The sequence below is a fragment of the Manacus candei genome, unplaced genomic scaffold (assembly GCF_025592945.1).
Source record: "Manacus candei isolate 608988 ecotype Guabito, Panama unplaced genomic scaffold, ASM2559294v1 h1tg000008l, whole genome shotgun sequence".
In the NCBI taxonomy this organism is placed as follows: domain Eukaryota; kingdom Metazoa; phylum Chordata; class Aves; order Passeriformes; family Pipridae; genus Manacus; species Manacus candei.
Genome location: NW_026138056.1, coordinates 17,987,590 through 18,012,222, shown reverse-complemented (window position 1 = coordinate 18,012,222; position 24,633 = coordinate 17,987,590). Strand labels below are relative to the sequence as shown.

Sequence of the window (24,633 nt, the reverse complement as noted above, 5' to 3'; positions counted from 1 at the left end):
CTCTCTTTGATGTTGTTTACCTCCCAAGTTGATTCATTTCCTTGGCCAACAATCCTGGTATGTGAAGCTGTGAGCCTTCTTTGTTGGACCAGTATATTCCAGCGCATGTCTGGAGGACAAAGTGGTGTGGCAGGTAACTATCTAGCGAATGTTGTGTTTGTTGGAACTCACACCTTAGAATAGAATTCTCCCCAGATATGGGGTAAGACTATATTGTAGCTAAAGGGGATACAATGAAATAAGTATGCTTGGATGCCCAAGCAGACATTCAGGTTTTTTTTAGACTAACCACACTTTCCACACTTACTACTCTTTTTTTTTTTTTTTTTTTAATTTGGTGAATCTTCTTGCTACCTGCTTCCAGTTGCTTCTGAAATCATTGCCTCTTCAGCTGTCCAAGGCAGAGTCTATAATGCAAAAATACCTGTTTGTGACACTGAGACCACTGTGAGCCACTGGGTAAGAGTTGTGGCCTACACTATGTACCAGCACATACTTCTGGAGAGCTCCAGATTTTAGGTAATCAAAGAAGAGCACAGGCATAGGGGATTACGATGTGAGTGCATCTCGAGACTGGAGTCAAATCCTTGAGTAATTCCTTTATAATGTGAACGTATTCAAAGATGTGGATGAAGTTTGAGTAACATGCTGCCTTCACAATGGCTTAGCATTGTTACATTGCTTCCCACAGCAGTTGCTCACATTCACCAGCAGATCAGTTCCACACTGTGTCATTACTTAAAGTGAACTCTAAGAGCAGTGTTAAACTACATACTGATTTTTTTAATCTCCATTAAACTAATCTCACTTGAAGATCTTTTCACTGGATGCATCACCTACAATAATGTAGAAAGAGCAGCCATTAACCATAGGGTTCCCCACTCAGGCAATGGTTGACAAACTATTCAGATTGTGTGGCTTTTTTCAGTCAAACCTGTCTTCAGGCTACCCTTTCACACAACCTCTGCTCTCTTGGGGTGGAGATGAGGTTTAAAAAGTTGGTATGCTTGGATTGAGGGTCTTTCCTTTAAGAATGACCTTGCACTATGGTAAAATTATTAAGCATGGCCTGTCCAGAGAGGAGTGACCCAGATTTCAAGGGTTCAGAGCTTCTGAGATGTCTCATTGGTAACATGCCTTGGACAGATCCTCATTTATATGTCACCTGTAATACCACAGATGGAGCATCATAACATACTATGGTTTTACTTAAGTTACAATAGTCTAAGAATTATTTAAAATTAACCTGCTAACTTTAATTTGAAGAGGCAAGTATGCAGGCTAAGAATATTCATGTTAATGAGAGATGTAGCCAGGCCTCTTACTCTTTCATGTAAGAAGATGGTGAAGACTCAGAGTGTGCAATGGAGGAAGAAATAACATGAAACCTGGTTTTGCCAGACAGGTAAAGACTTATTCACGCTGGGAGAATCTCCAGCTGGGAAAATCCACAGTTGTTATAGCCTTTGTGCCACCAGAATAGAAAAAAGGGTTGGCTCAGAGAAGAGAATCTGGCTCAAAGAACTTAAAATAAATATCAGATGTCAGAGCTGTGACTTAATTGTTTAGCTAAGTAGATCATGTGAATTACACACAGATTGAGGACCTGGTTTTGCTCCCATTGAAATCAAGGAGAACAGAATCAGGGCATACTCTCCTTCTAGTGTTTTTCAGCCCTCAAAATGTGTTATTTGAGAGTACACCAGTTCCTAGAATAATTCCTTGTACCAGTTGGGAATCCAGAGACAGTGTTACCTGAAAACTTGAAAGGAATTTTTAGTTACAATCAAAATTAAGTGGAGCTGACTGGCAACCTTACACTCAGGAAGAAGGGGATGGTTTTGGGAGAAGGCTTCACATGTGTACATTTTGAAGTACATTTCCACTGCCTGGCTAAAATCCTTCACATAGTTCTGGTGACAAGGTGAAATATTGGTAGATAGGTGACAGAAAGAAAATTGTTTCTAATGCTAAAATATCTAAAGCCAATTTACAGACTGACATATATTTTTACAAATTCTGACTGGATGATGAATAACTTGATACAGCATGTAACTGATGACATTATAAAGGAACAGAGCATAGAAAAATTATTTAGTATCATATTTCTGGACATACTCAGAAGATACTTTAGGAAATATTCTGATTTAGATAGGACAGTTTTTAGGTGCTGATTTCTGCATTTGTACCACTTCTAGGGCTCAGCTTTCCAAGCTCATGATGATAATAATACCATTACAGCAATTTTTTAACCAGCAGTGAGGTGTGATTTCTTTTTCTGAGAAATGAAAATACAGTGTCTAAGCACTTAGTGAGTAATTACGTTTCCTTCACAAAAATCAAAGTTTGAGGGGAAGAGGAGGAACATAATATTCCCAGTGTTGTAAAACATGAATAATTCACAGTAGACAAAACTATCCTCCCCATCCCCTGTCCACCTATCCTGACACTTCAGACATGATTAAATGTTTCTTCTGTAGCTCGAGTGAATTACCTCCCTCCAGCCCCAGGTTATGTCCTTCCCACAGTTCAGTGCCCAGGCTCGGAGGAGCCAACTCTAGGTATAATCTCTTGCCCTTAAGAGGAGGTTGATCGAGAGGCTGGCAACCCCTTTCAGGCCGTAAATAGTCATTGCTCTGCTGAGGTGGGAAGGCCTCCCTGGAATTACTGTTCATGCCGTTAGTTGTCTTCATAGCAACGATTGCTAACTATTCCTGTCACTCTCTGTTCCCTCTCGCAGCTCAGCAGAGACCAGACAAGGCGAGGAGGCCAAGCACAAGGGAGGGGAGAAGGCAAGAGTAGGGTATGGGCAGGAAAGAGTGGGTCCTTCCCATGGATGTGAACAGATCTTTATCATCCTCCCCTGATTGCAAGTAAACCTTTTCTGCTGCTAAGACTACTGGAGGGACTGAGTTCAATAGTTTTCCTCCATAGCTTCTGAAGACTTGACCTAAGTATGGGTAAAGATGGGAATGATAAATAGGTGTCCTTCTCCCGTGCCTTGTATCCTTTTTAGAGGCTCCAAGTGATACAAGAGGAACACCACAATGATCCTATGCTTGTTTCTCTTACTTTTGTTCTCTTACGTCTGGATGCATTTTCCAGCCTCCTCCCTTGTACTGCCTCAGGTGCTTTCACTTTTGTAAAATATGGTAATGTGGATCACAGAGAGTGGGAAACTGAGACAACTTGAGCTGTTGTGGTGTCTCAAAGATGGTCCTTTAAGTTCAAGTCAGAAAGTTGGGTTAAAAAGGAAAGAGAATCTGTCTCCTTCCCAGGTAGCAACATAATAAAATGAAAAAGAGCAAAGTCAAGTGAAATCATTATGTTTGTTTTGTTTGCTCTTACTGATTTGATTTTGTGAAAGTTTCTGTTTAAAAACTGAACTGAAGCATAAAAAAATCTGGAGACAAAAGTTTGTCTCAGAGGATTTTGTGTCACTTCATCTACCTCTTCTTGCATGAAAGAAGGCAGGTTTCCCACAGGTTGTGCTTGAGATGGACTGTGTTGGCAAGAGTGTCATAATACTAGAGCATTAGCACAGGATCTTTGTCCAGGGCACTCTGCTCTCAATATATCCTGTGAGGTCTAACAAAGATGCACAAGGATTACAGAACTAAAGGTCTTCTTTCTTAAAAAGAGGACAAACTTCACTTTCATTCATTTTGTATGACAGATGAATGGAGAGAAAACTGCAGCAGTGAGGAAAATTTAGAATACAAATGAGCACAAATTTAGAGTATAAATTTAGAATACAAGTGAGCACATAACGCCTTCTCAGACAGCAGCACAATTGTAGCTCTGGTGCTTCAGAAAGAAAAGCTTGAAAAAAATGGACTGCTTTAAAAGTTATCTGTCTCATGATGTACACCAAAGTTCAATTGATTTTCATAAAAACAGTGGTGTTTTACAATCGAAAGAACCCAAAAAGGGGCTATATAATGGACATTTTTTTTCATAACAACTAGCTGAATCAGTAGGTTGTTACTTATGGATTTACCCCGTGCCAGAAATGTGACAAGGAGCTTGAGACATTTAATTTCTAATGCCATGTACTCCTTTGTAATGTAGTAGTAAGTAAATTGAATTAATTCAGGAACTGTCTTCATTTAATGTTTTGCAGTAAACAAGGAATGGGGAAGTTAGGAACAAAACACTACAGCAAACAGATATATTTCTTCTAAAGTTAAAAGAAGATGTTTTGTATGGGTCACCATCATGTGTTTACAAGCTTGGCTTGCTTTTAGATAAGATGTATCATTTAATCAGAAGGACTCCATGTGAGTGGTAATAGTAGGGATTAAAGGAGAAATTCCTCCCTCATAGGCTATGACCCAATGGGGATAATAGCATGTAAAACGTAACTGAGATAGTGATTTGTTGAAACTGGTATTTCACAATTAGAATAATTTGGTTGAAACCTACTGGAATTATTAAATCCATCCATCTTCTATTTCAGGCAACACATCCAAGAATCTTGTTTATAACCTTTTTCAAAGAACTGGAATGTACCTAGTTAATGTAAGACTTGTCTTGTCTGTTTATCGGTTAGTAGAGATAAATAAATATCCCTCTATTCTTGAAGAAAAGTCCAAGTCACATTAGCTTTTTGTGTTACTATTTATATTTTATTATAGTATGTACAGTATCTTCCATACTATTTATAAGAGTGTTGCTAAAGTTTACTGCCCGATCGCTCAAATAAAGTTATAAATCCAACTGAAATTAAGCGTTTCTAGTTTGTCATCTATTACCTTAATACCCACCTGAAGGTCTCCATAATTACAATACAGCTGAAAAATATTTGGGTGCAAAATGCCTTCCATAATTCCCTTGCAATTACATTAATGGGGTGTTGATAAGCGAAGGGGACCATACAGCCATTGTGAGAGTGGAATTTGACCCTGGTCACTATAAAAACACAGCACTTCAAACTAAATTTTAAGACTATTTTTAGAAATCCTAAAGAAATAATGCATGTTCCATTCTAAGCAAAAGGTGAGTAATGAGAAATTTGAAATACTTCAAATCTATTCACATCTGTATTGTGCAGAATGTCAATCCATCAAACAAATGTTATGAGGACATATAAACCTACAGACAGAAACTAGGCATGATGAATTAGGAAAGCAGTATGGCTTTGCTCTTTATATGTTCTTAATATGATAATTTTCTTATTTTACTACCATTTGTAGGAGGTGTCCTTATCTGTTTTTACTGTCAGTTTTAGAAATACCTTTGTACAGTACTTTGTGCATTTTTAACAATGTTCAGTATTTGCAATACTGCAATTTTGGTAGAACCAAACAGATTGCAGTTATGTCCCTGTGAATGCCCTGTGTATATTAATCCCTCTGGGTTTAAGGGAGCAAGTGATTTAGATAAGGCTTACAGAGGTAAGAGAGATAGGACATAGTTGAGTAGACTTTCTGGGATAAGAACGAGTGGTTGGCACTACAAGTGATGATTGTCAGAGTAAAGAGGACAAAAATAGAAATTGTGACTAAATGCCAGACTGAGATTTTGGAAGATAGTATTTCCTTTTATGCCCATCTTTAGCACATTCAGGAGTAACATTCTGACTTCTTTACTGTAATGCTCTTGCCAGTGCTGACTGACATGGTAAACTTTATCAACCATTATGAAAGAAGACCCTGTTAAGCTTTCTCTTTAGGGTCATACCATTGTACGTTTACACTGCCTGATGTCACAGCCCACTTCATTACTCAAGTTCCTGGTGAATGCTACAGAATAATAATTTAAATTTTATATATAAAACACCAGATATTGTATTCGTAACTAAAACTGTGAGAATTTGAAGATATATCAGTTTATCAGCATTTTAAAAGAGTATTATTTGCCATGCTCACATCTGAAAAGTATTATTGGAATGAATACCAGGGAAAGTAAACGTTAAGTCATTAGTTTAAGTATCCTTAGAAGCACTGTTTCAAATCTGGACAAATAATTAAACAGGGAAGCATTTGTTAGACACGTGAGTAGAACTAGCATTTTAGGACTTGACTAATGAGGTACAATCATATATCACAATGTACATTCCAAATATTCTCTATAAATAAAGTTGTAATGCCAAACAAAAACTTTATGGACAGCAAATAAATCCAAAGAGACTTGAATACTGTTTATGTCTACTCTTTGAGAAGATAAATGGACCAAATCATTCATTATGAATTCTTAATTGCCCTGCATTTGTAACCCTTAAGCTCTAGAGTACACTTTGTATTGTGGGAACTGAAAGGGCTCCCGTAAGAGAGAGTAAATGGCAAGTCTAGTAAACTCTCAGGTCTCAGAGCTGGAAGGTATGCATGAGTACATTCAACATATTCTACATTCAGTAGATGGCAGTGGTATGCAGCTGTAGATTAATTCAGGATTTTCTCTTGAGCAGACACTCTCAACTCTGTGAATCCAAGCAGTGTTGATTTGGGGGTTTATTTGAGGCCTTTTATTCCCCAGAAAATATTGAGATACCAGATAATTCTTCACCTGCCAGAGCAGATCGATAGAAAATGAAAAAAATTACTATATTGTAATCTTCACTACACAGCACTTGGAGAAATCTGGTAAGTTTTGAATTTCAAACAGTAATATTACACACAGAAAGGAATGTGTCTGTCTGGAGCACTGACTCATTTTCCATCTATGCTTATTATGTACACATCAAAGTCTCAAAACAAAAGTATTCAGTAAGTGGGAACTGTGTGTGTATTACTTAACAGGAGTAGTAACACAGTGACTTCTCGGAATACTTCACACAGAAATAGATATTTTCCCTTGCCTAAAGGAATGAATTGCAGATCTATTGGGGGAAGCATGGGGGTGGGGGGAGGGTGCATGTAAGCAAAAATAATTACTAGGAAAGAAATTATTATAAAGCTTTTAATTGTGAAAAACTGGAAGAAAAGAACAACAACAACAAAAAAATACAGTTTATTTCTGTGGTAGAAATCACAGATAAGTAGTCTAAGAGAATTAATTACACCATTTAAGCAGATATTTTCTCATATGGCAGTTATTTCTAACACAAATAATAGAAAATGTTTAATGATTTATGACTGTTAATGATGGAAGGAGTTTCTCTTTGTTGCAGAAAACAATGTTTTTTCTTGCCTCCCTATGGGAGGCTGCAATAGGGAAGTCATTAAATACATTAATCTGTGAGCAGTTGTAATACAACCCGAACTTCATCATAAGGATTTTGAACACTTACAGACCCCAGAATCAATTGGTGGTCCCTTAGTAGGGAATGCAAGTGTCACACATTTTCAACAAAGAAGTGCATACTCTGTTTCTCTGCTGTTTCAGACACTCCAGGGGGATCCAGAGAAACATTTCAATCTATATTAATATGGCTGTTGTATGCAGAACAAAAAATAATACCATTCTGGTAGAAATGGAATAGCAGCATAGAAAAAATAGCATTTCCAGCGGAGCCAAAGCTGCTGGAAGTCCTCAGTTTTTCGGGTAATAAAACTTTATCCAACCATGGGCCCAGAAGTAAGAGTTTTGTGCAATCTGGTCACAGCCAAAGTATAATAGTGACAGTAGGAAATTAAGACCTTAATTGGTTGGGGTACTGAAGAAAGAAGTGTATGTTAATTGATTCAACTATATTTAGTGTCATCTGTTGCTGAGGGCTGTATTAGGAGCAGTTCTCCCAGGTGCTGTGTAACCACAGTGTAGAAAGTGTCCCAGACAGGGATTGAGATCAGCTCCCTCAGACAGCTACCCACATGTTTCTGTCTACCTCTAGCAGGAATACCAGTGTCAGATCTGTAATCACATGCTTGATTCTCTATTTATTCACAGGGTATTTTATCATCTGATTCCCACGTATACCACTGTAGTCAAACACCTGTGCTTTACTCCACCCTACACCAAACTCTTATCAAATGAACATTAACTTTTTTTTTCTCCACTAGGATGCCTTATTTTACTGTTTGCTATTTTAATTTTTGATTTGGGGCAAAACTCTTTTTTTTTTAAACTGAGAAAGTACATCTCTTCCTAAAATTTGTAGGAATAACTACATATGTAGATGAAATCATACAGAGAAAGGAAGGTTTCTGAATATCTTTTTTATTACTGTGTTTTTTTAAGCATTGATTTTGTAGGATTTCATGTATATTTAGGACAATCATGCTGAAGATAATTTCATCCTGGCTTTGCAAAGTCATTCCTTTCGTCCATCTTCCTACCATATCATTTTACTTGGGTATTATTCTCATGTTCTGGTCGAGTTTCATCTCTGTTGCTTAAATTCTTTGGAGAGTTTATCAATTTCTTTATGAATTAATATTTGAAAGATTTTACTAACTTTTTTTTTATAAACAAACATTTTATTGTGCAAACTAAACCATCTTGACATTGCTGAAAGTATGCCTCCTCTTACTAGTGTTTCACCTTGTGGTATAGTCACAGTAAACAAGGGTTGCCACCTTTAGGCACTGTGGAGAATTTGTTGTAAAGAAAAGCTCCATCTAAATCAGTGTGACTTGTCTATGTAAGTATGCAAGACAGTTTTGATGGCAATGTTCCAATATTTGTGGAAGGTTGATATTTCAACCACTGCAAGATTTATTCATGTACTGTGAACAAATACAGCCTTTGTATAATTTGAAACTTTGGAGAGTCTTGTCCTTTAAAAAGTTACTTTTATCTAAAACTCTAGTAATACATATTGTGTTTTAAGCAGTTTCATGACATGAAATGATCTAAAAAAAATTAAATTAAAAATCTCCACATGCTATTTTCATGCTTAAACATTTTAGAAACCTGCATCTGGATTTATAATAGAAGAATCAGCTGCATCTCACTGCTGAAAGTTTTCTTCTGCTATTTGACAGATAGAAAGAAGAAAATACTTAGCATTTATTTTCTAAATGCTGTAGTAAAAAAAAAAATAAAGAAAATATGTAGGAATTAAGATTTTTGTAGGATTGTATGTGTGATCATTGTGCAAAATTTAGATAAATCTACTTTAAACTAGAAAATATTTCTTATTAGTTTGGTAATGCAAGACCTGTTAAAATTTATTGCTTTGTATTAAAATTAATTTGACTTAAGAGGACTATAAAGTAAGAGACAATGTAAGTAGGGAAGAAGAGCAAAAAGTAAACAAAGAAGAGTAATTCTAAAACATTTTTCTTGCTGACGAATAGACAGTTACATTAATTCAAAATGGCTTTACTTGAGTGAATAAAAACCAAATCAGATCATATAATCATTTTAATAAATGATAAGATACATTATCATTACTACTGACTATCTCAGAGGAAGTATTATATTGTAAATAAATTTCTGCAAGATTAAATTAATTCAAACCACCTAACTGTTAAGTAACATCTTGAAGTGCAGAACAACATAAAAACAAGAAACATCTGTTATTCCATCCTGTGTCATGTCATTTCAAGGAGTGTTGTACAACTTAACAGTGGATATTCTGAATTTACTATGAACATTCTGGAAAATAGATAATTATTAAACCTGGTAAAAAATGTTAAGTTTTAAATACTGTAGTTGAAGTGTGTTGTGGAGAGCACTTAGCACCTACATGCCAACCTGACAAATATAATTTCAGTGGCAGACAAAGGTACAGTGATAACTGATGTAATTTCTGGGTTTATGTTCTATTGGACACACATACACCTCTGAAACATTTACCTGCCATGGAAAAGTTTTCCATGAATACTTCATAAGTTGATTTTTTTCTTCTTTTATTTAAGCAATTGAGAAGAAATGGCTGTGGAATTTTTTTGCCTATTTTTTTTTTAAGATTTGTAAATATTTCTACAAAGATAGATTCTTGATGAAGAACTTTTTTCCCCTTATTTAGGAATCTTAAAGGACTTTGGTAATGAAGCAGAGCCTGGGCTCTATTATTTCACATTTTCTGCACTCACCTACTGTACAGTGAGACTCTGTAGATCCCCCTGGTGTAGACCTGAACTAGGCCAAGAATAGGTGTCATTTTTGCTATCTGATGGACGTTGCTTCTCTGAATAAACTAAAAATACACAAAAGCTGCCTGTTGGGAACATAAACAAATTAAGATTTTTTTCACCATAGTGATGTCACCAAAGGATGTGGAGATTTCATGTCCCAAGTCAACAAACTGTTGTGTGGATTTGGCATATTTCAGGGCCACAGCTCTTGTTACTTTTACTCCATCAGGACATGAGTTTTCCAGGCACAATTATGGTGTCATGATACTGGAGACAGTGCAAACCAGGGTAAAAATCAGCACCTGCTGTCACAGCTTAAAACATAGAGAAACTGAGGACACAGAAACGTGAAAAGACTCATCCAAGGGGAAGTAACTATGTCTTATGTTACAATCTGAGGACATGCTGGAGACCAGGCTGTTGTTTATTTAGTCTTCCACCTCTTTTCAATCGTGCCCAAATTAGTGAAAAATTAAACATTCATATCAGCTGCCAGGTGTTGAATAACAACTGGAAAGCGTGCATAATAATTTTCTGGGGAATTAGCTTTACAACAGTGGTTTAAATCAACTTCAGAAAGTTTACAACAAACTGTGAGAACGGGGAGATGGAGCAGCCGTTGCTCACTGATTCTTAGCTCAGACTTTGCTAGCTCTTCCCATCATCCCATTTATCCCAGCATAGGGAAAAACTCAGGCACATCCAATCGCCTCTTACCTGAAGCTGTGAGACCTTCTGTGATGTGTCATCTTGATAAAATTAATAATATGGATGGTTTAGAATCAACTTTGCAGTATAAACTTAACCATTCTGTCTGTGAAGTAGAGCTGGAAAAACCTCAAATTGTCTTGTCCCTAGATTTATCCTTAAATATTCCTACTATTTTAGGGAGAAGATCCAGCAGGCAGGTCTGTCCTTGCACAATTTGACAGTCATCCATGGCCATTACTGTCTGTGGAAGGGGTGAGGAGTTGGCAACATTTTGCCTCAGATGAGTAATTATCTAGGGATACACATAGAGATGCTAATATCAATAAGAAATAAATCCTTGAACTAAGGTTATATTTATGGTTATAAACTATTATGCCCAGAATTATGCAGAGGGTCAATAGCACAAGTGCCTTTTAACTTAGATATACTCTCTTTGGTGAGCAGAGCAGATTTTGTAAGCCTGGGCACAAGAATGCCACAGTCTAAATATTCACCCAGCTGATTAAGAACAATGTTCCTATATCCCATGGGGTATATACTGGCTGTATTTTACTAGTTTGTGTAATATGGTCTTGAGGAAAGAATGGATTGGGTAAACTTTCTCCACTCAATACTTCCTGTTCATGTGGATTTCACACTTAAAACATTTTATTCTTTCATTTCCCTGTTTCTTTTGTAGTTTTACCAATCTTTCTTATTATATTAATGTTTCTGCTTTTCTTTTGTGAAATTAATATGTTAAAGGAATTTTACTTGCATTGTGAGGATGTGAGCATTCGTTGTGAGAATAGATATTAAGCTACCTGCCTTAGTAGATGATAGATAACACATGAAATATGACTGGAGTAAGTAAGAGCTTGTTATAAGCCAGGAAAAACTAGGTTGGGGGCTTTCTCATGATGCTTTATAAAAGCATCCTGTATGGACTTGATATCCTACTTCTGGCTGCAATGTGATCAGGAGTCAGTAATACATATTCTATTGAAAGAGGTTGTTCATTAGTTTGACTGAAATGCTAAGTCCTTTGAGACCTCAGCCTCACAGTTGTGTACAGACAGACTTTGTCTACATTGCTGGAAGATGGAAGAAAATGACTGTGCTTGTGTTGGGTAATTCATAGTTCAGGGGCTTCAGTCCTCTGCCATTAGAGCCGGCGGACAGAAGTGTTCCAGTAACCTGCACTACCCGTGATTCTTGTACAAATGAGCTTAGGTTGTTTTTGTGCAGGGGTGGGGGCTTACTGGTTGTGTTTGGTCAGCAAATGCACTGTATTATTAAGAAAACGAGCACTTGAAGAAAGCTGAGACATGGGCATACGTTGAAAAGCTGATTGCTGCCCGGAGGGACGGCAGCCACAGCGGGGGAGCAGCAGGCACGCAAGCAGCATCACTCAGCTGCTTTTCAACACAAAACTGACCTAGTTTTCCCTTTTGGGAAGGCAAAGCTGGGCTGGTGTGAACCTTGGGCCAGTGTGGGTTACTTGTGGAAAGGAAACTCTACAATGTTCCTTCTCAGGCTTACCAACACGGCTACAACTGCAATTTTATGCTCGCAATGCCAGAGAATCAAATCAATTCTCCTGTTTTACCTTCTGGGCATTAAGGGGCGGGGGTTTGGCTGTATACAAATTTTTCCTAAAGAATCGTATGGGGCAAAAGGCGGCTACTGTTCTCGTAGCAAATTCTATGGACTTTCAAAGGGCCTGTGTCTAAATGTTCTTTGTCAGAGCAAGAACGACCAGTTCCTAGCCCGACCTTCACCAAGCTGCGGTTATTCGTCAGAACTTGTCTGCTTGAGGCATCTCATTCAAAGTTCACACAGATTGTTTCCCCATTTTACCTATTCTGTGTCATTTTAAGCTACCTGACATTTTATGTCAGTAAAATTTTAAGTTTAATGGAGAAGGGATGGCATTTCTTCTGTAATAAGGAATCAAGTTAGTTAAAACTGATATTTTTGAAGAATCTGAAGAAAAGTAGGTCTCCTAACATTGCTGAGTTACAATAAGGCTTGGGCATTTTAGCTTAAAATCCCAGCCTAAAAATACACTCATCTGACCTCTGAGAAACTGCCTAAAGCCAGTGGTAAGAATTTATCTTGGCAGATAACCAACATCTTCCTATACTATGAATGAAAACTTGCAATCTTCTGATCTAAATGTTAATTCAGATGGGGAAATGAAAAAAAGTAGGACAATAAAAAGATTTAAAATTACATTAGCTGTAAGGAAATATTTTTAGTGAATAAACATGTTTAACTGCAGGTCCTAATGCTGTGAAGTTAATCACATTCCCTGTAATTATACTTAGAATGATATTTCTTTTGAATTTGACATAAAATGCAGTTGTTATATACACTAACTGTCTGCAGCAATAATTACAGTTACCCAAGAATTTTTAATAGTTTTTCAGTTGAGAATTTATGTGGCTGGAGGGGCAGGTTTTCTTAGAATGTTTACTTGCATTGAAATTTTCTGCTATAAGCCAGAGGCAGCATCCTATTGAAAAAAAAAGAAAAAGTGACTTTAGTTTTTGTATTACCTCTAGTTTGTGTTCTTCGTGGTTCCTTTGGCTGTTCTGAGGCTTTTACTGTCTTGCACTTTTAGGAAAAGATTGCCATAAATGGAAAGGGAGCAATGTTAAAATTCTCAGCAGTGTTCACAGCAGAAGAGCCATTTTTTGACTACTAGTGCAACAAAAATATGCATGACCCGTGTGATCTTTAGTAGACTTTTCTCTTCAGGTACTTGTTATTTCAAACCCCAGCAAATGGTATTTAATGTGTGTTTATATTTTTACATGATTTGATAAGGGATTTATGTATTTGTCATAATATGGTAATATATTTGTATTATTTGTGGTCTTTCAAAACTTATAGCCCCAATCAGAACTAAGATGAGCAGAAATTACTGTCAGAAAATCTGATAGTGCATTTTAGGATGACCATTTGGTATTTATCTGTGAATTACCTGAAATACTTCACAATGTTGTTTACACGTCCACCAACCCACCCACAACTATGAAAATTAATTTCATAGTCAGTTTGGGAAGCTATTTGGTCTCTTTACATCAGACACCTTGGCACAATGTGCTTTCAGGGCTTTTATTGTAATTTCTATGCTACATAAATGCATCTTTTTTCTTCTCTTCTCAGAAATTTTTCCAAGAGATTCCAGTCTAAAAGACAAGTTCATAAAACACTTTACAGGTAAGGCAGATGACTGCTCATAATTTTCCTACATGTGCTTATTCTAAGTAGCCACAAGAGTCACACCATTATTTTTTTTTTGAGGCTTGGCACTAAGTCAAACATTTTTGAAGTTAAATATCCATATATTGGGACTAGAAATTTTTGAAAAACTCTAGTTGACTAATTAACTGAATTATCTAGCATCAAATAACTTTCAAAACATGCTAAGTTAAAACATTGTTTAAAAGCTTTTGTTTAATTTTTATCATCCTATTAATGCTTTCCATTATTTTTTCACATTCAGTAATTTTAGGACTTCTCATTGGACTGCACATATTTTTTAGAAACAGACCTGTATGGCCAAGCAAGTTTTCACCACGTCTGGGAAGCTATTTTGCATCTGTCTCATAATGTATACATGCAGGTGCTTATTTTAACAATGGAAACAAATAGAAAAAGGAAGGATTAAATCAGAGTAAATGGAAAAGAAAGATAACTTGTTGTTTCAAATACAAAAGTTTATGATGGACTTTAAAACTAAGGTGGAGTTGTATAATGCACTTACCTTTGGGACTTTCTTTGTAGCTACTGGAAAAAATATTGTACCCTATGAATATATGCAATAAGAGTTGCCAATGGCAAGGTGCTTCCACTGATATTTTACTCTCCAGTTCCAACTGTTCTGTAATTCAGGAAAATGAAGGTCTCAAAATATGACACTGCAAATCTGTTGGTGATTTTCAAGTTTATTAGTAAAAATAAAAGATAGAGAAGGAGTTGGCAGCTGGAGCATGAAAAAGAGAATTGGAAATAGTTATGCATTTCCTCGTCGCTGGAAATTTCAGGCAGTCTTGACAAAAAAGGAAGGAATTTGTAGTCTCTTTTGCATGGGGGAAGTGTACTTAAATCTTTGGGATAAGCAAAACTTTAAGGATTTTTTTGCCAATGACTAACTGTAACCTAAGAGCAATCACAGGAAATGTGCCAGAGCCAGTAAACAAGAGAATTATGAACCTGCCCATTTTCAGTCCATATGAGAAAAAAATTTTTCTTAGAGGTTCAAACTATGCTATGCTGTGTAGTGCAGCAGTACTGAATATTCCTCTCCTGGGGAGGACAGACAAGAAAGATTTGTTTATGTTAGTACATAATCCATTTCCTTTTAATTTTTAACTTTGGAAAACTCCTCAGCTACCACAAAAAGCTCAGCATAAGAATCTGGGGAAGCTAAATAATGATTACAGAATGAGTTTCATTACTCAAAACCAGTGAAAAACAACCATGAGTTTTACAGAATATATTTTGAGAGTACTAAATCATAGAAAAGAGAAAGAGAAAAAAATAATTGAAGGCCTGCCTCTGTAGCCATTCATTAAATTAATAATCCTTTTCTGCATGAGTAGTTGCCGTCAAAATTGCTGAAATTATTTGACTAACATTAGCTGGAATGAATAAGGAAAGCAGGATCATTCTAAAATACTGAAGGTTTATTTGGTGGCTCAGAATTTCTGCCTACACCTCCGATCATAATCCTTCTTCTAACAACTTTCTTTAATTAAACTGTTCAATTATAGTCCTTCCTAGGTCAACAGTTAGGACATCCTAGACTAATGAAGTTGTGAATAAAAGGAGAGAAGCAGAAATCAACATTATCTTTACAGTCCATTATCTTTACAGTTTCAGAGTTAAGAAAATTATTGTATACCTCTTGTATGCCAAGAATAGTAGACACATTTTAAAGCCAAACAAGAAGCATATGTAACAGTCCTTGACTTTAGGAAAAATCATAAATAATCTTGTGAGTCATAAAGCAATCTATCAATTTAGCTTGAAAAACCAGCTGACACAGAGTGCTCTGTAAGGCACAAATAAAATCAACAGCCTATTTTTGATGATGGGGAAGAAAGTTGGAAAACCATATGTTGTCTGAAGGGACATAGAATTTTTTTAGTGACAAAAGCCAGTGTTGTCTCAACATAGTCTGGGTAAAACTACATACTTTTTCTTGAACCTAATTACTCAGACAAAAAATGGCAACAATATTACAGTTCAAAGTTGCAAAGGCTACTTTTTTAGTTTATTGAAAACCTTATTTGTGGCTGAAAAAATCTAATGAAGTCCATGTACTTCTGTAAAATATATGTAATCTTCAAGTGTGTTCACTGTCAGAGAGGAATCTTCTCTTGAGCTCATGGCAGTTTGGCTTCCCTATACAGAGAGAATTAGCTTGGTATATTTTACCCGGCTAATAAACCACCTTTCAAGCTATGAAATAAGTAAATTTTTGCCCAGAAATGCTTGCTATTTCCTCTGACAGGAAAGTTAGATGACACGGTGTGCTTCCTGTAGATCTTTTTACAGCATTGCCTGAAACAGGCTATTCTTGTTCAGGGTTCCTATTTGTGCTGAATTTAGATTTAAATTTAGTCTTAGTTAATATTAATATGTCAGTGTTTTCTGTCCAGATCACAGGATGCTCATCCCCAGCTGTCAGTGATAGTCTTGCTAAGCAGGTTACAGGATGCAAGTATTACCTTTTTGCTCTCTGCAACTTCAATGTCATCAGTAATACTTTCCCAGGACCATCAGCAATTATGGAAGGGCTCTTTGGCAAGTTGATAACTTTGACATTCTATATGTTTTTATAGACTCATAGAACCATAGAATGGTTTGGGTTGTAAGGGACCTTAAAGGTCATCTAGTTTCAACCCCCTTGCCGTGAGCAGGGACACCTTTCTTATCAAATATTAGTGTAAGCAGATGACACTCTATACCCAGAGGAGGGAGCAGCACGTTATATCCTGGGCACATAGGGATTCACCTAATCCAAAAAATGAAACACATCTTGCCCACTGCACATCTGCATCCTTTCTTACTAGGATTATTTTAACAGATCAGGTTCCTAGATGTTATTCAACTGTCATGTTTTTTTCCTCAACACCCACACTGTATATTAAGAACTTCAAAAACCATCTATGTGCAAATTAGAAGCATTAGTACATGACAGTACTTCATTTTTCCAGGGATTAGAAACTCATATTTGCTTAAAATGTTGCTTTTATTTATTTTTAGAAGTCATATCTGCATTCCAGATGCATTGTTACTTTTAAATAAGACTACTGACAGCTACTGAGTCAACTAAATTCTACTGTAGTTGCACCTTTCTATTTTTCACCATATAAGAAATTTTACTGCTACTTTTTAACTACTGGAATTTCAAGGCTAAGCCAGCCCATCATTTCCACGGGTCATTCTTCTGTTTCTCATATCGTGACCATAAAGGCATTGCAATAATATTTCTTTCTGTTACTTCAGTAACATTATTATACCTGTTGCATCATAGTTGCTTAAGGTATAGTAAAAGACTAAATGTAATTTTAGTCAAGAGAAAAGGAACTTAATTCTGTGTGTTGTTGTCATTCATTGAAGCTGCAGAGCAATGACACCAAGAGCTTGTGGTTAATTCCTGATTACTTTCAAACAGGGCCAGTCACATTTTCATCAGAGTGTAGCAAACACTTTCATCGACTGTATCACAACACAAGGGACTGCTCAACGCCAACCTGTAAGTAGCAAAGTACCTGCTAATGCTAGCTGTGATACTTGTTTAAAAGCAGCCAACTTTTTCTACTGTTTGGTGTCCTGGTCCTTTTGTAACAGTTGCTGTTTAGCACTATGCTACAAAACATACCCAAGGTCCTCTAATATACAAAGATTTTCTGTTAATACATTTGCCTTCAGCTGAATCATGGAATTCCTTCAAAGTGAGACTGAAATAAATGAAAGGAAAACTACACTCTGAAAAAAACATAGGGTATGCTTAGGCAGAGGGCAGATATGAAGCCATATTTCCTTCCTACTTCCTTTAGCTTTACTTATTAACTTGTACAATAAGATAAAACTGAACCATTCTTTACCTTCTCTTAATGCTTGATAGTATGGTTATATTTTGGGGTTTTAGCATATTTTAACTTGTGAGGATAATTTTCTATTATATACCCATTTTTAAACAACATAAAATCAATTGATGTGTCATTTCTGTTATTGATACTTTCAGTTCTTACCAAACAACATTCTCCTATGAGATCTACAAGAAGCTTTGCTTTAACACAGCCTGAATGTAATTTTGCCAGAAGGACTGAAAAATAAGTGTTCCAAGATGTTATTGAATGGATAAAACAAACAAAACCAAACAAAAACCCCAAAACAAAATGTAAACCCCTTAAATAGAAATTGCTTACACATTCTCTAGTGCAATGGACAATTCAAAGAAAGTGATCGAAAAATACGCAATAACTTTTATTTAGAAAATGTGAGTCTCATTAGTGGTTTGTAAGCACAAACTATGGACCAGGGTGCTTTAGAAGCTTTTCAGGGTTTAGCATGAAAGAACAATGACACTTTTTGACTGCATCACTTAGAAGCACTGTTTGTGAGCAGCTACAATGCTCTCTCCTCATGGCTCAGCACCTCCGAGGATCCAGCCTTTGAAAGGGGATGGAGCAGCCCTCATCTCCATCTACCTTTACACTTAGAAGCTGGAATGTCCGTGGCTGATCCTCAAAAGTATACATATAACTTTCTAAGGAGGCATGAGTAGGCTAGGCATGTATCTATTACATGATGCATAACAAAAATAACAAAAATATGATGCAAGTTGCATGTTGTATGCTTTGATACATGGATCCAGAGTATGTGGATATTATTTGGATTCCTGTGTATTGCCTGAGTGCTTCACTTTATTTGTAAAGAAACACAATCATATTATTTTTCTTCTAATTAAGTAGGTTTTTTTAAAAAAAAAATTACAAACAAGACTATGATTAGAATGGTGTGAAGAACTTATGTTTAATTTATCAAAACAAAAAAAATGCAAAATAAAAAAACAAATCAGAGTGTTTTTTCTCCCTTATATTCAAAAAATCCAAGGCAGACACTGAGTTACATTCAACCTGAAATGTTCTGTAGTTCTAAAAAGGGAGAACTAAATCTTCAGAATTGTCTTCACCTTTTCCAGCACTCAGGTTTTAGAGTTGCTACCAAGGTTGATCATAGCCCAGGTCTTTTTTTATCTCTTTAGGGAGACTTGTTATTTTCTTCCAGAAACACCTCAGACACCATAGGTTGTTTGAGGGTGAGTTACTTCCTCTCCTCCTGACATGGTTACATGTAAAAATACATGTTATATGGTTGCATGTTAAAATGCAAAAATATTCCCTGAGGAACTGAAACTGGGTTAGCATTCAGTTTCTTGTTGTTTGGCATAGTTTATATTAAGTTTTATTAAAATATCTATCAAGTGAAAGAATAAAATAGTGCCTAAGTATTTCTTGTTACCACAATCAGAAAGGATGGAAGTGACTTAGGGTCCACTTGAACCAAGTGGTGGTTTGAACAAAGGGCGCAAGAGGGAGGGATTGGAAGATTGGAAGTGAGACACTAGTGTCTCTAGTCTGATGATTAAGGGATGTACGGATTTCCATTAGGGTTAATATTAAGTGAAACAACCTGACTTCCTACTGTGTCATAGACTGCTAGTTAGAATAACCTCCCAGTTAATGAGTTAAATTTCTTCATATAAAATTGGGAGTTGAACCTGATCTTCCATATCCTAGAAGGAAACCACCTGGTAGAAATTTACCTCCCACCATCACTCACATTCTCTAGAGCCTTGGCTGGGATGAGGTACAATCTAATATTGCGTCTTGCACACATAATTTCACAAATTCCCATCAGATAACAGTTTCACTGTGTAGAGCATCTGAAATTCTGTCTGGCAACAGAGATTCATTATTATTGTGGGTAATTTTGTTTTATAGATTACAAAAGGTGTGCAAGGTTGCTAACAAGATTAGCAATGAGCCCTTTGTGTACACAGTCCTAGGATGTTTGCTATGTAAGTATCATTTTCCCCACTCATTTTTTTAATTTGTGGAATGGTCTAGTGGTTCACTTCACACTTGTAACATATGTGCATACAAAAATGTGGTATTAAGAGAGTGCTTTGGCATTGCAGGACTCACTGGTTCCTTGTGGGAATATATAGAAGCACAGATACTCTGAAAGGCCCCACCGTACTTTCCTATAAGTCACTTGTGACACCACAGTCCATAATTATGCATTGGGTGGCCTCTTCCTGTTCAAAATTTCAAGAAGGAATCTGGTTGGTGAAAGAAAAATGCTGAAGACTTCATCAGCACATTTATTTAAGGCCATTCTGCAGAGGGCTTTTTTTGTTAAATCATAGAAGAAACAGAATGTCTTTGTCTCAGGTCTACCAGTGCAATTTTCATAGATAAGGGGTCACTTCATTAATCTTCAGGACCCCTTTTCATACCCAAGTGGTCTCCTGAGAATTTCTGTAAAGTTAATACCACTTCATGGTGATGCAAAGAAATTGCACATAAAGATGTGACAAAGCTAAAGGCTTCACTTAACAATCTGTGGAAGAACCCAGTCCATTCTTGATTATGAATAGCATGTTAAGTGTGTTATCTAAACAACATTGTCACTGTCATAAGGAACATCTTCAAGTGAACTGTTTTCTCCTATTGTTTGAATATCAATAAGATCGTTACACTTTCAAAGGTTAATTTGAAAAACAACACTATTATTTTTGACCAATGAAATGTATAAAATGAATGTATTTAATTCATTTAAATTTCTTTAAAGATTGTTTCTTTTCACCACCTCTGCCTCACAAATACTGCAAGCTTGGAGTTTGGGGGAGTTGTGTATGTCATTTCTTCCTGCATTAAGGCTTCAATTCATGTTAATCAAGAATAAGAAGGGAAGAGTAGGATATGAGTCAGTGTTAGCTGAAATGATTTCCAAGTGGAGGTGGGATTCATTTTGGTGGCTGTGAGAAAATGCTTTAAAGAATAGGGCAATATTTCAGTGCTGAGAAATAAATGACATAATTTCTTTCTCTTCCTCTTTTCTTAACTATTTTCAATCTGTTTGGGCTCTTGCCTTCCATGTCTTGCAGATGCTTATGAATATATCAAGGGCACTGAACTGGAGATTGACTAGGGATCTCATTACTTTGCCTGGATCTCCTTTTCATGACTAAAGGCAGGAATCCTTTTCCAAATTCCCTACTAAAAAAAAAAAAAAAAAAAAAAAAAAAGCCTACATTCATATTTGCTTATTAATGTTCTCTTTCAAAACTCAACTTTCTCCAACGTCCTAGCATGTTTTTCTTTTCTCCACTTTTGCCTATTTAGTCTGCGTTTTCCCCTCATCTGTATCTGTTTACACCTCTGGATTCATGTATCAGGGCTTTCAGAAAGATTTCTGGGTGTTCTAATGCTTTTTTTCTTTTTCTTTCAAGAGGATGAGTCAAAGATCTACCTACATATCCGCACTACAGAAGCATCTATCTCATTCTATTTCCATCTTTAAAATACAAAAGGATCAAAAGTTGCTAGGATTTTCAAAGCCAGGTGTTTTAATTTGCCTGCCAAAAATACACTCAAAGACATGACAAATGGGGAGGGGAGGTTTTAAATGGTAAGCATTGCTAGCAGATCGTGTGGACTGTGTTCACTTAAATTTGTATCTAGGCTGGCTTTCTCTCTACTTTGTTAAAAATAGAGAAAAAAAATAAAGGAAAAGTAGAGCTATGGTCTGAGTGTTTCCCAGCTGTCTCTGTGCTCCCTCATCCTGTTTCTCCACCAAGAAGAGTGGATAGTTTTCATTATAAATAAAACAGCCTCAGATCTTCATGTTTACTCATATCCAATACTTCTTGGAATGGAAACATTTTCCTGAGAAGGACGAAGGGTAGCAGGAGTTGCTCTCTCTTCCCTCCAAACAGAGAGTGCAGCAAAGCAGTTACACATGTTCATCCCTCGATAACACAAATTTTCTAGCATGATTCTGTGATTTCTTCTACTCCATCTTTTGGCATGGGGAATATGTTTTTCTCACCACCCTCACACTAGCTTAAAGAGGACAGGGTCATAGATCCTGTTACCTGCAAGGGAATTTGCCTTCACTTTAACATCTGAGAGAGACTTGGATATTCTTGGTTGCCTTGCAAAAGGTTACTCTCACTCGAAGAACTGACAGCTATTTTCAAGCGTTTCTCCTGCCAGTACTAAAATAGACTACCTTTTCCTCATAAAAATGAATTACACTGCTATTATGCAAATCTTTTCCTTCCTCGCTTTGAATGGCCAGGTACACAAAGGAGACGTGGTCCTTTTCTCTTCGTAGTGAAGTTTTGCTTGGGGAAAACCCATCATCTTCCCATGGGATCTGGTAGCGCAGGCTGCGGCGCGATGTTTCAGCACCATGGACAGGCCCGGCGGGGGGGGGCGCGGTTCCGGGCCCCGGGCATCCTCTGGGATGGCTCCCGGGCCGGGGTACCAGGCGTATGCTGCGGCACGTTTCTGCCCTTATGGCTTTTGGAGGTTTGGGTAGATTTGATTATTTTTTTTTTCCTAATTCAGATCTTTGCAAATGGAAGTAAAGCCTTTGATAAAACCCAGAATATAGAAATGCACGTGACTATGTGCGTGGGAAATATCCCTGCAAGATGGAGCAGCACAGACCATTATCTGTTAAACCTCTTGGCATGGACACTGAGGATTTGTCACGGCAAAACCCATTAGTGTTCAGGGAGGGCAAGACTCACTGGCATTCTGGAGTTAAGATTTATGCAATCTGCAGGAAACTGTGATTTATGAACAGAAATAAACTAAGCGTTCTGCCTCTCTGGTTTGAAATTAGACATAAAATGGCATGTCCTTTTCTCTTGCAGACTTTCTACCAAGGAGAGAATTCTGATTTGCCAAGAAAGTGCCTTGAAATCTTCAAAAATGGAGAAGACGTCTTTTACCTTTTTGATTTACAACATTTTGTTACTAGATGCATTTTATTTTCATATATTTGTTGGACATTCCATATTTGTGTGAAACATTATTTTATTTTGTAAATTTGTTGCCTGTAGTTCAGACAAGCCAATTATTTAAATACATTGTATATAAAGAATACTAATGATATACTGATTAAATGTTATAACCATATGCAGGGAGCTGGTAAAATTTTGCTGTTTCTCTTGTTCCATTGTATTTACATTGTTCTGCTCAGGCTCTTACTCTCATTATTTGCACTAACTTGAAATGCAGAAGTCTATGTAACTGAAATCTGAATAAGCTGTAAGTGGGGAAGTTTTACTTGCCATGGAAGATATTTTATATTATGAAGCTTTGTTAATATATACATATATATTATTGCACATTGGAAAAAAATTGCTCAGAAATGCACCTTGCTTTCAGGAACATTTGTATGACTATTCTGGATTTTCATCGGTTACATTTGTACTGGCACTTATGGAAAGAGTTGCAAATAATGTAAATATAAAGACTGGAAAACTGCAATGCAGTTTTGGTGGAATAAAGAACATAAAAATAAACTATTTTACAAGAGGTTTTATTTATTTATTAAGAGGTCACTTATTTAATGTATAATTTTAATCTGTCTGGTGAACTTCAAATAATTTTCCACTGAGAAATTCAAACTTGTGGGTTTAGTATTTTACAGCATTTAATTTTCAAGTGGTAAACTTTATTCAGCCATTTATTCTGCAACTGAATGAGGTGCAAACAAAAATGCATCATGCTCCCACAGTGTGAACAATAGAAACCATCGGTGAGGATGAAAAGAGGGTAATAAAATAGTCCAATAGAAGAGAAAATGCTTTGAAGAATAATATCATAATGCCAAGGGGTATAATGAATGAATTTGGCAGGTTACACATCAATCTTAACTATTTGGGAAGAATCCAAACCACAACTGCTGCATATTTTTTATTTAAAATTGAAATGCGTTGGTAACATTTACTATCCATTTGTCTCATCTCTTTTATTGAAAGATTATATGATTGTTTTACAAAGAACTGAGTATGAAGTGAGGTTTTTATGGTCAGGCCCAGAGTAATTGACAACACACATTGATTACTGTGCTCAAAGCACAGTTCCTGAGATTTATTGACCGTTCAAAATAATCCCTTCAGATTAGATGTTATCTCCATACTTTCTCTCACTGTGGGCTTTATGAGTCCCTCAACTTCTATGGCCAACACTTTTCTGTGTACAGAATAGTAGGAAAATTCTGCCCTGGGATTTCGAGTCAAATAACAAACAGCTGCCTTATTATCCAAAGGGATTTTCCTTCATGTTTCTATTTTACTCAGTGTGTTTCAACACCAAAGTTGTGCAGTGTCCTCTGATGCACTAGGCCATCCAACCCACAACTCTTGCAGGTACTGTTATGTTCTGTTTGGGCAAGAATTTGTTACAGCACCTGTTTCTAACCAGCTCCTTAGTTATGGCCATTGAAATAGTTACTCCCTTTGTAGTCCCAGCTAGAAGGTTGTCCTGTGCTATTTTTATTTGTGATCAATTGGGTTGGTTTTCAACCTTTCTGACATCATGTTCTTTTGGTAAGAGCAACATTTTCAAGTCTCCTTCTAATCCATGTTGGAGGCATTATTCATGCTGAAGGTACAGTAGCATATGGGAAATCCTAGTGGTTGAATAGTGAGATGGATATTCCTGTTTGTGAGTAAAATACTACATAGAAGGATTATCAGCCAAAACACTTTAGCCAGAGAAAAAAGGATAAGGCTTAGAACAGACAATCAGAAATTCCAAGAAAAGCATTTGTCTTTACTCTTGCTTTTATATTTCTACTCTGGTGTGCTTGCTTCCCAATTTTTAAAAAAGTTTCTTCATTCTCTCCTCAAGAGACTGAAAATAAT

The 24,633-nt window shown here is 36.5% G+C and overlaps 1 protein-coding gene across 1 annotated transcript in view; it reads left to right on the top strand.

Moving 5' to 3' along the window:
• The window catches only part of ALKAL1 (ALK and LTK ligand 1), a 35,506-nt gene extending 12,231 nt beyond the window's left edge, over nucleotides 1-23,275 (top strand). The window contains exons 2-5 of the mRNA XM_051774330.1: nucleotides 13,830-13,883; nucleotides 17,350-17,430; nucleotides 19,685-19,761; nucleotides 22,633-23,275. Coding sequence (XP_051630290.1) covers nucleotides 13,830-13,883; nucleotides 17,350-17,430; nucleotides 19,685-19,749 — 200 coding nt within the window. The 3' untranslated portion in view covers nucleotides 19,750-19,761; nucleotides 22,633-23,275. The remainder of the gene's footprint in view (nucleotides 1-13,829; nucleotides 13,884-17,349; nucleotides 17,431-19,684; nucleotides 19,762-22,632) is intronic.
• The last annotated feature ends 1,358 nt before the right edge of the window (nucleotides 23,276-24,633 follow it).